At 57.0% G+C, this 12,284-nt stretch overlaps 2 protein-coding genes across 8 annotated transcripts in view; one reads left to right on the top strand and one right to left on the bottom strand.

The window, feature by feature from the left end:
* DMAP1 (DNA methyltransferase 1 associated protein 1) overlaps positions 1-11,243 on the top strand; it is a 37,322-nt gene extending 26,079 nt beyond the window's left edge. For 4 of the 5 annotated variants that reach the window (XM_080406155.1, XM_080406154.1, XM_080406153.1 and 1 more), the window contains 2 exons: positions 798-870; positions 2,711-3,923. In XM_080406155.1, coding sequence (XP_080262281.1) covers positions 798-870; positions 2,711-3,057 — 420 coding nt within the window. In that variant the 3' untranslated portion in view covers positions 3,058-3,923. Of the gene's footprint in view, positions 1-797; positions 871-2,710; positions 3,924-7,993 lie in introns of those variants that run through there. The other variant, XM_080406157.1, reaches the window with a different exon arrangement.
* The window catches only part of ERI3 (ERI1 exoribonuclease family member 3), a 135,895-nt gene continuing 133,484 nt past the window's right edge, over positions 9,874-12,284 (bottom strand). For all 3 annotated transcript variants that reach the window (XM_080406181.1, XM_080406182.1, XM_080406180.1), the window contains exon 8: positions 9,874-11,461. In XM_080406181.1, coding sequence (XP_080262307.1) covers positions 11,379-11,461 — 83 coding nt within the window. In that variant the 3' untranslated portion in view covers positions 9,874-11,378. The remainder of the gene's footprint in view (positions 11,462-12,284) is intronic.

Below are 12,284 nucleotides of genomic sequence, written 5' to 3'. Positions count from 1 at the left end.
GTTCTTGGATATATCCATAGGGCTTGGAAACCTGTTCTCCCTGCCATATTGTGCCAGCTGCGTTTGTGCTGCTCGTAATCTAATAAATGCTTGGTCTGAGCAGCTAGCACTCCTGCTAGAGCCCAAATGAATGCAGAGGAAGGACCCTGCTAAGTGTATGCATTCTTCCTCTCCTGGCCAGCTCCAATTCCCTTTCATAGCTTACATCTGATGCTTCCTCTCTCACCTAGCCCCTTAGCTCCGATGTAAATGTGTGTTCACACTTCCGCCAGTCAAGTAACTGTGCTCTCTCTGTCTCTCCCCTTTGTTATAAAGCTTGCTCTGTAAATGAATCCCACAGGTCTGGGGCTCAGCAGGTAAAAGGAGAAGTGAGTCTGTTAGCGCATGAGTCTAATCAGGCCGGCTAAAGCGAATAAAGTAGGGCAGCATTGCACATTAGCCGCTGTGTAAATGAGCCCTTTGATGGGCTGGGCACCGCAGGAGAGGGTTTGAAGCCAAGAAGAACTTTTGTTGTTAATTCAGTGACACATGGAAACTGTAAAACAGCGTGTCTTGCACACACACGAGAGAGAAAATAAAAGCCCTCACGACCGGGCTTTTCAATACCTGCCCTCGGACCTAGTCTGAAAACTTTCAGCCCCTGTCTCCCTCTCTTGCCACTTGATTTTCCTTTCTCTCCCTTTCTTTTTTTGTTCCCCCTGCACTATAAAAAGAAAAGCTCTCTTGCCTTTTGAACTAGACGGCTGTGAGTGAGGGCTATCTCTGAGCTGTGTGGCTCTGTTACCTTTGTGTTCCAGATGAAACTGCCAAGCTCGGTGGGACAGAAGAAGATTAAAGCCCTGGAGCAGATGCTGATGGAACTCGGAGTAGGTGAGTAAAGGGGGCACGCGAGAGAGAAAGAGACACACAGAGCTAGCCTTTGTTCTTGAGATGGGCTATTTTTTCCCCTAGTAATACAGCCAGTTTCTTGAATAACAGTATGTGAATGGTTTTTAAAATATTTTATGTGTTTAAAAAAAAAAAGAGAGAGGGTAAAAGCCAGAACAAGATGCACAGTTTTTTTGGTGGGTTTTTTTTTCCCTCCCAGTAGAAAAATGTTTTAAAAGAGTCTTTGTTTCTCTCTTGTTTGGGCCTTTATAACCATCAAGAGAGGCAACACAGTATTAGGAAGGCAAATCTCAGCCTTGCCAGGAGAGGTACTTCTAAGTATGTTAGTGACCACGGCACGCGCATTGTTCAGGGCTGCCCTGTCTTGCTTTCAAGCTTCGTTTCCTCTTAATTTACTGTTCATGGTGGCAAGTCTAAAATGTGTCTGGGGCTGTTCATCCCCCCTTTATAGATTGCATGCTGTGTGAAAATCTGGAGCATCTCTGCTGAAAGGCAAGTAAACACACATCCCTCACTCTTGAACTCCAGTGTCTTAGCAGCAGAAAGAAGGGTTCACTTAACGTGTACAATGCCTGCTTGTAGCTAGAGGGGAAGAAGTGCAGCCCATGGCTAGCTGCTGCCCTCCGTGCAGTGGGTACAGTTTGCAGGTACTACAGGTCCCAGCATGCAGTGCCCTTGATTAGACACCTGATGATCCCTTTTCCCCCCACTGTGGCTGGGGGGATTTTTAAAAATAGAAAAGGAAAAAAAGAAGAAGAAAAAAACCCCTTATTGGTGATTTACAAGAGATTACCGAGCCTGCTCCCAGCACTGATTTCTGTTAGATCTTGTTAGTTTTTTTGGCCAACTGGTTTATGGTTTGATATGTTGTCTCAGAGACTGCGTGCAGTTCTGAAGGTCTCCTGTGGCTGGTGAAAGCAGCTCGACCAGGGTGGTTTCCCCTTTCTGCTTTAAAACTAAGGGAGTTACCATCTTTGCTTGCTAGAGAAGCCTTGGGGAAGGATGTGAGTGCTTCTTAGAACTCACTTTCCATGAGGGTAAAGAGGGGATCCTGACTCCCTGCTCCTGCCTTACAAAACACTTATCTTGAGGGCTTCCTGGTGCTCTAGTCCTGCTGTGTCTTAGAGTGGAGAAACACACCTGGGCTTTGTGTGGGTGAACACAGTGCTAGCAGGAAGGGATCGTGTGGGCAGCCCTGTGGACAGGGGCCCACTGCTGTGTAGCAGGACAACTGTGCAGAGCTTCATCCTTTTCTTCTCCAGAACATGCATGTCTTCCTGGCTCTGTGTACCTGTGTGAGGGCTGCGACAGAATGCATGGTGTGGGGAGGGGGTCTGCCAGCCCCCTTGCTACAAGCAGTTTGTCTGTAGCACAGCAGCAGAGCAATTCTCTGCCTCAGTCCTACGCTGGGAGGAGGAACAGGAGAGGCAAGGGAGCTCAGCCGGTCCACCCTTTTTTGGTGAAGGTGTAGGGAACAGCAGGAGCTCTTCTGTCCTCTGCAGCAGAGTGTGAGGACTTGTTCCCAAGCCCTGGTGGACAGCGAGGTTCAGTCATCTGGTCTGATCTGCATCTTCCATCAGCCTTCACTTGCTGAGTCTTGGAATTTGCAAGTTCACCTGTTAGTCCTTAGCCAGAGCCAAAGGACAACCTGGAAATTCAGGTCTCCAACCCTTAGGGATGCCGGTTGCTAATGATCAGTGCGATGGGAGTGAGGCTTCCGGCATGTCTTTGTGGGAGTTAATGGGCAGCCAGGACCTTTCTAGATTCTTCTGTTGTAGGGTTGCAGGTCTGGATGTTTAACAGAACCTCTTTTTCTCCCTAGATCTCAACCCTATGCCCACAGAGGAGATTGTGCAGATGTTCAATGAGCTGCGGAGTGACCTGGTGCTGCTCTATGAGCTGAAGCAAGCCTTTGCCAACTGTGAATATGAGCTGCAGATGTTACGGCACCGCTATGAGGCCCTGGCCAAAGCTGGTAGTATTGGCCCTCTCAGTGCAGAAGGCACCCATCCAGATGGCCAGGCAGGGCTTGGCATTGAGGAGGGCAAGGGAGATGCCAAGGACCAGATCATTGATGTAGTAGGAGCACCACTGACCCCCAACTCGGTGAGAAGGAAGGTTGGGGGGGCAGAACAGGGAGCACTCAGGTCTCCGACGCAGATGCCCTGACAAGTGCGCTGGGGATGCCGCCCTGCTGTCCCTCCAGGCATGCGCATCCACGGGAGCACAGCAGCCTGTTCCCCCGCAACTCCCAGCGCTGCTCTCTGGGTTCGTCTCCTGTGCTGGACAGTGTTCTTGGTGCTACAGGTGGGGTCAGCAGGGCTTTCCACATCCTGCGTGCAGGCAGATGGATTGACGTGGGTGCCACCATGGACCAAAGCAGCAAGGCTTTGGGTAACGAGAGCTTGCTCTAGGGCAGTAACAGTGATGCTAGCACAGCTGTAGGCCTGAGGCATTTTCATTCTAGACACACGGCCCCATAAGGGTTGCTCAGCAGAGGGAAGCGAGTGGGGAAAGCAATCTTGAGATGATGAGCTATGACCTGCCCAAGTCCCTGGAGTCAGGCAGTAGCCCTGGCTGGAGCAGGAGTCTTGGGAAGGAGAGAGGTGTTTGAAGAGCAAAGGGATGTTTTTATACCCTGCTTCCAGGTGCTGAGAAAGGAAAGCCAGACCTAGGGCTTCTTCCACTGCGAGCCCTGTGACAATGTCCTGTGCATCTACCTCTGCAGGATGTGACTCACCAGCCTCTCCTCCCTGCCTCCATGAGGGCAGGCTGCCCAGCCCATCACCACTGCCTCAGGGCCAGGGGTGTGCCTGGGGATCAGCTGAGGTTGCTTTCCCCTCTGTGCAGTCCCTTGGCACAGCTGAGCTGAACTGCCTGATAAAAGCTGCCCGTCTCCACACAGTGGCATCCTCGAGGCCTCAGACATACTGCCCCTGGTAGCAGCACAGACCTTTACTTTCTAAAATGTATAATGTATTGCAGGATATTGAGAACACCTTGTCTGTCAACAGCAGAGCTGACACATTAGTCTGGACTTGAGTAATGTCTGCTTGATTGTGACAATGTGGAGTCGTAAGGAAGCGTTCCACTGAGACAGGTTCATGTTTGCAAAGGAGACTTTTTTGGATTTTTTTTCCCCCTACTACGTTGTCTGAAATCTCACCCCTCCCTGCGGTCCAGAGTGTCCCGTTTTGCAAACTTTTTGAGCTGATTCCCAACACACTTGCTCTCCCTTGAGACTGCTTGTTGGGAAGGTGGGAGAGGTGGTGGTGATGGTGGTGGCCATGGCTGCAGTAGGAGGGAGGCCGTGTGTGTGTGTTCCTCAGTGCCGTCTCCTGGAATTGGAAACACAGGGGTGGGCCCAGGCAGCACAGAGAGGGTTAAACTGACCTGGTCTCTGACATATTTGAAAGAAATATAATCAAGTTAATTCACTGCAAGGCAAATTCAGTACCTAAAGGGCCCCCATGTTAAATACAGCACTGACCTTTACCGGCTGATTACACAAAGACGACACAATTAGATTAGTCCAAGACAAAAGGTCAAGCACATTCACACTGTGACCATTTTATGCTACCTTTTGAGGGGGGGAAAAATTACATCCCAGCTGGAGGGGTATCTTGGAGAGGAGGGGAAGGGACCTGCTGTACCATGTTCTGCCTGGCTCAGGTATGTTCGGAGAGTTGAGCAGGGCTTGGCACTTTGCTTGCCCTGAACCTTTTCCACAGTTCTGGGCAATGTGGTGGTGGGAGAGACAGGCCCCAAACCACCTTTTCCAAGGATGAGCTGAGCTGAGTGGAGGCCATGGGTTGGTGATGCTCCCTGCCTGGCCCAGAGCTGGCAGGGGCAGCCCCAGCGCCTCGCTCAGTGTCACGGCTAAAACCGGCTTCTGGAAGATCAGTGGGCTGGGGTCAGCGCTGAGAAGCGGGGTGGCTGGGGCAGTTGTTGGCTCTTTGGCTGGTGGGGTGCATGCGTGTGTCCCCACCCCGCACAGCGATAACCCTGAGGTGTCCCAGGCCCTGGTGTGGTGGGGACAGCGTGGGAGGCAGTGGGTCCAGGGCACGGTGCTGAGAAAGCAGCCTGCCTCTGCAAGCACAGTGCTTTTCCCTCACCCTGGGGTGCTTGCAGCGGGGGAAGCAATACTGGTCGTGCAAACGAGCAGCTCTAGAGCAAGCGCAGTGGTGTTTTGTAGTGGCCTTTGTCTCCCTCACCTCCTGCAGCCCTGGCCATGGGTGCTTGTGGGTGAAACCTCACCCTTCCCCTCGCTGAGGCTGCTTCAGCGGTTTAACTCTGCCACACCAGCCTTGAACTCCCGAGTTCAAGTGTGTGCTTTGCCACTGAGCTGCTGGGTGCCCTTGGGGGAATCATTTAGTTTCCTTGCTTCAAATTCCTCTGAGTTGGAGAATCCCTTTGTGCTGCCTAGCGCTGCCTGTCCATGGCACTCCACGTGTTGGATTAAGCATGGATTAGTTCACCCTCCAAACCAGCTGCTCCTCTGAAGCCAGATTTGTTTCCTTGGAGAGAAGCATCTTGCTCCTGATGTTGGAGGGAGTGAGTGGCAAAGTCAGGAACAGAGCTAGGAGTCCTGACTCCCAAGCCGTGCCCAGCATGCCTGGACTGCTTTCCGGGAATTACAATAGATAGGCAAAAGCACACTGGGGTCTTGAGATACTGCTTGTGGCAACAGCTGGCTGCCACCATCCCTCTTGGCCGGCAGTGAGGATGGGGAACATCTCAGCAGGGTGTTTCAGCCCAGGTTAGGAGAGGCGTCTGCCTGTCTCGGCAGCGAGATCCCGTGGGGCGGCAGGAAGCCTGACATCGTTCTGCCCTGCCGCCTCCACCGCACCCCTCTTACCCTGGCTGCCTGTCCATCCTCTCCTGGGGCTGCGGTGCCCATTGCTGACCATTAAAGCTGAGGCTGGGATCCCCTCAGTGCCGTCTGCCACTGACCCCGGTAGGGACTTCACTCGGGGCCTTCGGGAGGTGAAAGGTGAGCCGAACTCGGAACAAATTAGTTCCAAGCAGAAGTTCAGCCAGTTACTCCAGATTGGATCCTTTGATTTCCGCAACTCAGACTCCACTCAGTGATCTGTAATGAGTGACTCTCAGAAATCCTCACATTGCAGCACTTTGTTCCTGAGCTCACAAGTCAGCCCATTAATGGGTAAAGGAAAAGACCTTGAGTCTAAGAAGTCTCGGGTTCAGAGTCAGAATTATTTGACTTTTAAGCTTCCTTTATCTGAACTCCTGCTGACTTCTTGTTTTCTGAGCCTGTTTGAAAGCTAGAAGTTACATTGTTAAGATCAAACATTCTCTCTTTCCAGATGGAGTTACAATATCTGTCTTTCATATATATATATAAATATATATAGTGTATATATACCAGGGTGTGTGTATATATATATATTCCTCTCCTTTTTTTTTTAATCGTTCTTTCCATTAAAAGAAACTAGACTTGTAAGCTCTTGTAAATTATAATGTAAAACATTTTTTTTAACCAGACAGTTCCCAATTTTGCCCAAGGCAACTGGAATAGCAGCGCCACAGAAGGCAATAGGAAGGTGATTAATATGAATTTGTGACATATTTGAAAGATGGGTCTTTTGCCATATAAAGATTATCAAACACATGTGCTCTTCCCCATTAATTCCGCAGCCCTCCCAGGAAAGCCACAAAGCTCAGCTCCTTTGTTTCCAGGGTGGGTTTTTTGTTTTTTTAAATGTACCTTTCGGTCCCCTTGATTACCATGTATTTGATTTTTATAGGGCATCTGTTCACACTGCTGTGTGGGTTCTCTGGCCCTTTTATTTCCCCGTTAATCAGATCCCGCGAAGGCAGCCGTGCCAGGGCCTCTGACGAAATCCGTGTGTGTGTTGTATTTAACTTTTAGCCGTGCAAATTCCATGCTCTGTTTGCCATCCGCCCAGCGGGAACGGGGGGCCGCCTTCCCGCCGGGGGAGGCAGTGGGGCCTCCCACAACGCGCGCCGCTGCCGGGCGCACACGCGTGCCGGACTGGCAGGGCTCGTTTCAGAGAGCGCGTCGGTGCTGCCTTGTCCATCCCTTGGATGCTTGCCGGCCACGGCGGTGGCTCTGCAGGCCTCTGGGGACGGTGGATGGCTGCAGGGCTGAGCGCGGCGGGGACCTGACCGCAGTCGCTGTGCCTGTGCAGCGTGTGCGGTAGCGCTGGCCCCTGCCGCTGCCTGTGGCGCGTTGTGCGGAGCGGACTCGATCTGGTGCTGTGCGCAGGGGACCCCGGGGCTCTGGCACTGCGTGTCCTAACAGCACCCAGCGCACAGGGTCCCCGGTGGCTCTGGCATGCCTGGGGCACCCCGCATGCAGAGCCCTGCTTTGGCTGTTGACCCCGCTGTGGTCTTGGCCGCAGGGCCCGTGCAGTGCCTAGCACAGTCTCGTCACAGTGCAGTGATATGGCTAGGGCGATGTTCCCGGTGTTCCCGGTTTGGTGCGAATGGCCCCAGCTTTCCTATGGCCGGATTCAGTCACGAAAGCCTGTCTGTGAAGGGTGAGGCTCACCGGAGCCGCCAGTCTGGCTCAGGCATATCGTCGTACGCTGCCCAGAGAAGGTGGTTTCTTTGAGGAGCTGTGGTTCTCTGTCGGCCTCCTGCTCGGCTCCTGGGCCGCTTTGTGGTGGGTCTGGATGGTGGAGGGGCGTTTCCAGGCTCTGCCCTGTCCTGCAGCCAGCACCCCAGCACAGCTGACCATAGCACAGAGCTGCTCTGCCCCTTTTTTCGAGGGCCTGCTCCTTAGGGCTTATGGCATGCCAGCTCCTGGCGCCATGGGTTGTTGCCGAGCTCAGCCCCTTTCTCCTGCTCGCTCCCAGACCCTGTGCCACAAAGGTGACTGTCCCAAAGCCCTGTCTGCGTCAGGGAGGTGACATCCTGGCCCTGCATCACTGCTGGATTAGCTCTGTCCCTCCTATCATGTAAGGACCTGGCCCTTGCCTTTTGTGGTTCGCGGCGCTGCTGGGTGTGACGCTGGAGCCCTGTGGCCGGCTGCAGGACAGGCGAGTGTTTGCCATGACCCAAGGGCTCCCACCTGCTGGCCCTGATTCTTCTTTTGTTTCCCATCTCCCTCTTGGAGCAGAGAAAGCAAAGGGAGTCGGCTTCCAGCTCTTCCCCTGTCAAGAAGGTGAAGCAGCCGTGAGCCCCCTGCACTGGGTGAGGAGGTGCAGAGTTGTGTGCAGGGTCAGTGCCATCCCGTCCCGGAGCCCCCAGGGACAGCTGGCTGCCTGCAGAGATGGGGCGGGCTGAGGGCCTTGCTGGGGCAGACGCTGCAGCGCTCCAGAGCAGCAGGAGCCATCCCCTGCCCGGTGCCACAGCTACAGCCCCGTGTGGCCTCCGGACACCTGCAGCAGGTGCTGGAGGGTGGCCCTGGGGCTGCCCTGCAGTGGCTGGCACTAGCTGCTGTTTGTTCTGGTGGGTTTGGGTTTTTTTTACATGCCAAATTTTTGTGAGCGTCTCTGTAAATACAGAACCCTTCGCGTGTGCTGGAGCAGGGTCATCATTAGACCTGGCAAGGCCGCATGGAGCGGGAGGAGATGGTGCGAGCTGTCTCACACCCACCCTGGACAGAGCAGGTGCCACTAGCCGTACTGGCAGCCCTGGCTGCCGGTGGCTGTCCCTGAGCCCCGTCTGCCTCAGTTGCGGGGTGGCAGCAGGGGTTCTGCAGCTCCCATCCTGCTCCAGGCTGCTGCAGTGGGCTGGGGAGCTCCCTCCAGCACCCCACGTGCCCTGTGTAGCTGCAGCCGTCCGGCAGCTCTTGGGTGCCCGTGGCTGTAGGCGCTGCCTCGCCTGGATGAGGAGATGCCTCTGCTGGGAAACACTCGTGTTGTCCCCAGCGCTCGCTGTCAGCCCCAGTTCCTCCTGCTGCTGCCCTGCCTGAGGCAGGCGCACGGGGCCCCCGGTCCCCGCGCCATGTGTCACAGGACCTTGGCAGGGCTGAGGCATCGCCAAAGCCGCGCTGGGAGCCTGGGTGCATGCGCTGCCTGCTGTTGGCACTGGCGGCCCTGGCTGTGTGCCCTGCTCCGGGCCGCTGCCCACCCCGCGTCCCCTCTGCCTGCCTTTCAAGTGTAACTGGCCATCGACCCGCCATGACGTCCTCTGAGTCACATTCTCGCCTGCAGGAGTAAAGGGCAAAGGCCAAGTTCTTAGTTTTCATAGAAAACTGATTAGACGACTCCATCGAAAATAGGTCAATAAAGCTGATCAGGGGCTGCACAGAGGGAGCCATTAAAACCCTCGTGACCTTTGCTTGGAGCAAGTGGGCTGGGGCTGCCCCGTCCCTCTGGGAGCTGCCCACTCTGTGCCAGCTGGACAGCTGTGTCCCTGTCACCCAGCGGCACCGCAGCGCTGGCCAGATCCCTTGGGCACCTGGATGTGGTGGCAGTTCCTGCAGGGCTGGTTATGGTTCCTGTGCGTCATGGTGCTGTGCTCGTGCTGGCTTTCCTGGCCGGGGCAGAGCGGGTGCCCCTGCGCCCTGGGCAGAGCCGTGCTGGCTCCGGCCGTAGCAGGGATGCTCTTACGCACGGTAGCAGCCGCATGGGTACAGTGCCAGGCTGAAGGGCAGGGTGACAGATGCCAGTGGGACATGGTGGTTGCCGTCACACTGCACCAGGCAGCAAGCTGTGTTGGGGTGCACCTGTGGGTGCGGTCCCGGTGCGGTGGCTGGTGGCACCCTCGGGCAGAGCTGCCATGCGGCAGAAGCAAACCCGAGGAGGTGGGGGAGACTGGTGGGCCCACCCACGGTGCCCACGCTGGACAGCAAGGCAGTGCTCCCGGCAGCCGGGAACCTGGACCTCCCTTCCCAGTCAAAAACTTTCCCTTTTCGGGAAGCATGGACATGCTGGGACGCCATACGCCGGGGAGGGCAGCCCTGCTGGTGGGGCACCCTGCTCCCACATACCCAGGCGGCACACCCCCCCTCTTCCCCCGTACACACTCGCACATGCATGGGCACAGCCCGGGCTCCTTTACCCCCAAACTTTATTCATGTGGCACATTTACAGCAAGGATTGGAATAACTAGACAATGAAAATGCTGGGTTTGCATTATCGGTTGGTTTAACTGGAACACCACACACCATGCAGTCATGTACCGCCAAGTTCAGTGCCTGTATTGCCCTTCTGGCTGCCGTCTACGGCTTTGCTCCAGGCCATGCACGCACGGGCCCGGGGCTGCAGCCTCCCTGCAGGTCAGCGCCCGGATGAGGGCTCCATTCAGCAGGGCCTCAGGGCTGGGTGACACGGGGGGACGTGCGCCCTCAGCCTGCCCCACAGCTGTCCCCCAACCACCCTGGCCGGCCGGGAGCCCACCCAGCCGGAAGGGATGTGCTCGGCAACTCTCTCAGGCAACAAGCCAGCTGCTGCTGAGCGTCCGCAGGGACCTGCGAGGGGCATGGCACGGCCCCCGGGGACCGTGGGCACGTGGGGGGCCGAGCCTCAGCTCGGGAACCGAGGGAGGCCGGATGGGATCGGAGGGGAGCAGGGTCAGGGGCCCGGGGTAATTTGCAGCTCCCCTGCTCGGGTACCTGTGGGCTGGGGGCCAGCGCGCGCTGGCACGTCCACCGCCAGCAACGGACGCGGTGCTGTGGCGGGCCTGTCCCCGGTGGAGCTGGAATCGGGCGTCGGGGCCAGGGCAGGGCTGGGCATCCCACCCAGCCCCGCAAGAGGCACGAGCAGACGGGATGGGGACGGGACGGGGCTCCGCATGGACACTGTCACCTCCCTCCTGCCGCCCGCCCGCCCGCCGAGCCCCCACCCCACTGAAGGGAGCCCTCCGGGGCCCCGCAGCCCGTGGTGGGGCTGTCAGGGGCTCTGCAGCGGAGAATACAGGCACTTCACCTTGAACATAAAGAGACGGATCGCGTTTGTCACATACAGGAGTCGGAGAGGGGTTAGTGTTGACTCAAAAAGGGGAAAAGGCGCTCGGGGAGAGGCGGGGGGGCTGGCGGGGAGGGCAAGGGGCCGTCTCGACACTGCTGAGCCTCCACGAGCGGTGCCCCGTCGTGGGCACGCGCCGGCCTTGCTGCAGCAGCCGTCAAGGCCTGAAAACATAAAACCAGAGAACAGAAAGAAGGGAAGGTGGGGACGGCCCATGCCGGGGAGGAGATGGGGGATGCTCTGGCTACAGGGCGGGAGAGGGAGGACGGGGTGGGATATGGAGGGAGGGACGGAAATCGGGAGCCAAAGAAAAAGAACAAACTACGAGTCTAAAATGTGGTGCAAGCGCCCTACGCGGCTGTCCGCTAGCATGGCATAATGTCCGGAGCAGCCCAGAGAGGGAGTCACATCAGGTCTACACAGATTTGCCTTCCCATATATACAACCTCTACTGGAGTTAACAGCTGAAATTGAGATTTTTTGTGTCGGTTCCTCTGGCCTCGGTTGCCGTTTTTTTTTAATGCTGGAGCCCGTCCTCCCCGCCTCGCCGGCGCCGGGCACATGCAGCCCTTGCCTGGCTTGCCTTGGGGATCAAAAGGGTTTGGAGGTCTGCTTGAAGATGAAGCCTCTATGGGCCAGTGTCTTCATGATGTTGGCGATGTTCTTACAGTCGTCTGCGGAGAGAGCACAGAGATGCTGGGTTAGAGCCGTGACCTGACTGGGAGCTGCTGGACCAAGCTCCGGGACCCACGCCGGGGCTGTGCCCCCACCAGTCCAGGCACTGCCTCAAGTGCCTCGCAGTGGTGTCAGGCGAGTGCACGGTCCCTGGCTCCCCAGCACTTGCCACCTGCATCCCGGTACAGCCCTGCGCTGCACCAAGACGGATCCATGCCCAGGACCCAGAGGCTTGCCTGGGGCAGTGGCGTCACCTAGTCTGCTGGCTGCTAGTCACCTAGTCCCTGGGTCCTCCAGGCTGCTGCCTGCCCTGCAGCCCATGGGGAGCTGGTGCGTGGGGAAGGCGGCGTTCTTGCAAGCCAGACCCACGCGGGCCCCCAGCTCTCGGCCAGTGGCTACCTCCCTGCAAGCCCAGTGCCGGTCGCCCCAGACTCCTCTTCCAGCACCCCTGTCCCGCGGTGGCACTGGCCAGCAAAGGAGCTGTCCCTGCACCGGGATGGGGACAACAGGTGATACTGGAGCTGCCCTCCACCAGCCAAGGAGGGTCCTCTCCTTCCCCTCACCCTCCTCAGGCAGGGGCTGTGCGGCACCTGGCTCGCTCTGCTCGCTGCTGAGGTTCGGGGTCATGCCCGTGCCTGCCGGACCCAGGCTGACAAGCAGCGGGCAGCCGGGCCAGCAAGCCACAGCCGTCCCCGGTGCAGGGCTGCGGTCGGAGCGGGTGCCGGGGGCCAGCCGGCAGCACCGCAGCCGTCAGAGCGAGCAGTGGCGGGGCAGCGAGCCGGGGAAGGGGAAGGCTCCGGCTGGTGTTATTTACCTGGGACT

Source organism: Falco punctatus (genome assembly GCF_963210335.1).
Source record: "Falco punctatus genome assembly, chromosome: 11".
Lineage (NCBI taxonomy): Eukaryota > Metazoa > Chordata > Aves > Falconiformes > Falconidae > Falco > Falco punctatus.
Note: the sequence above shows the minus strand (reverse complement) of the source record. Positions and strands in the feature narration are given on the sequence as shown.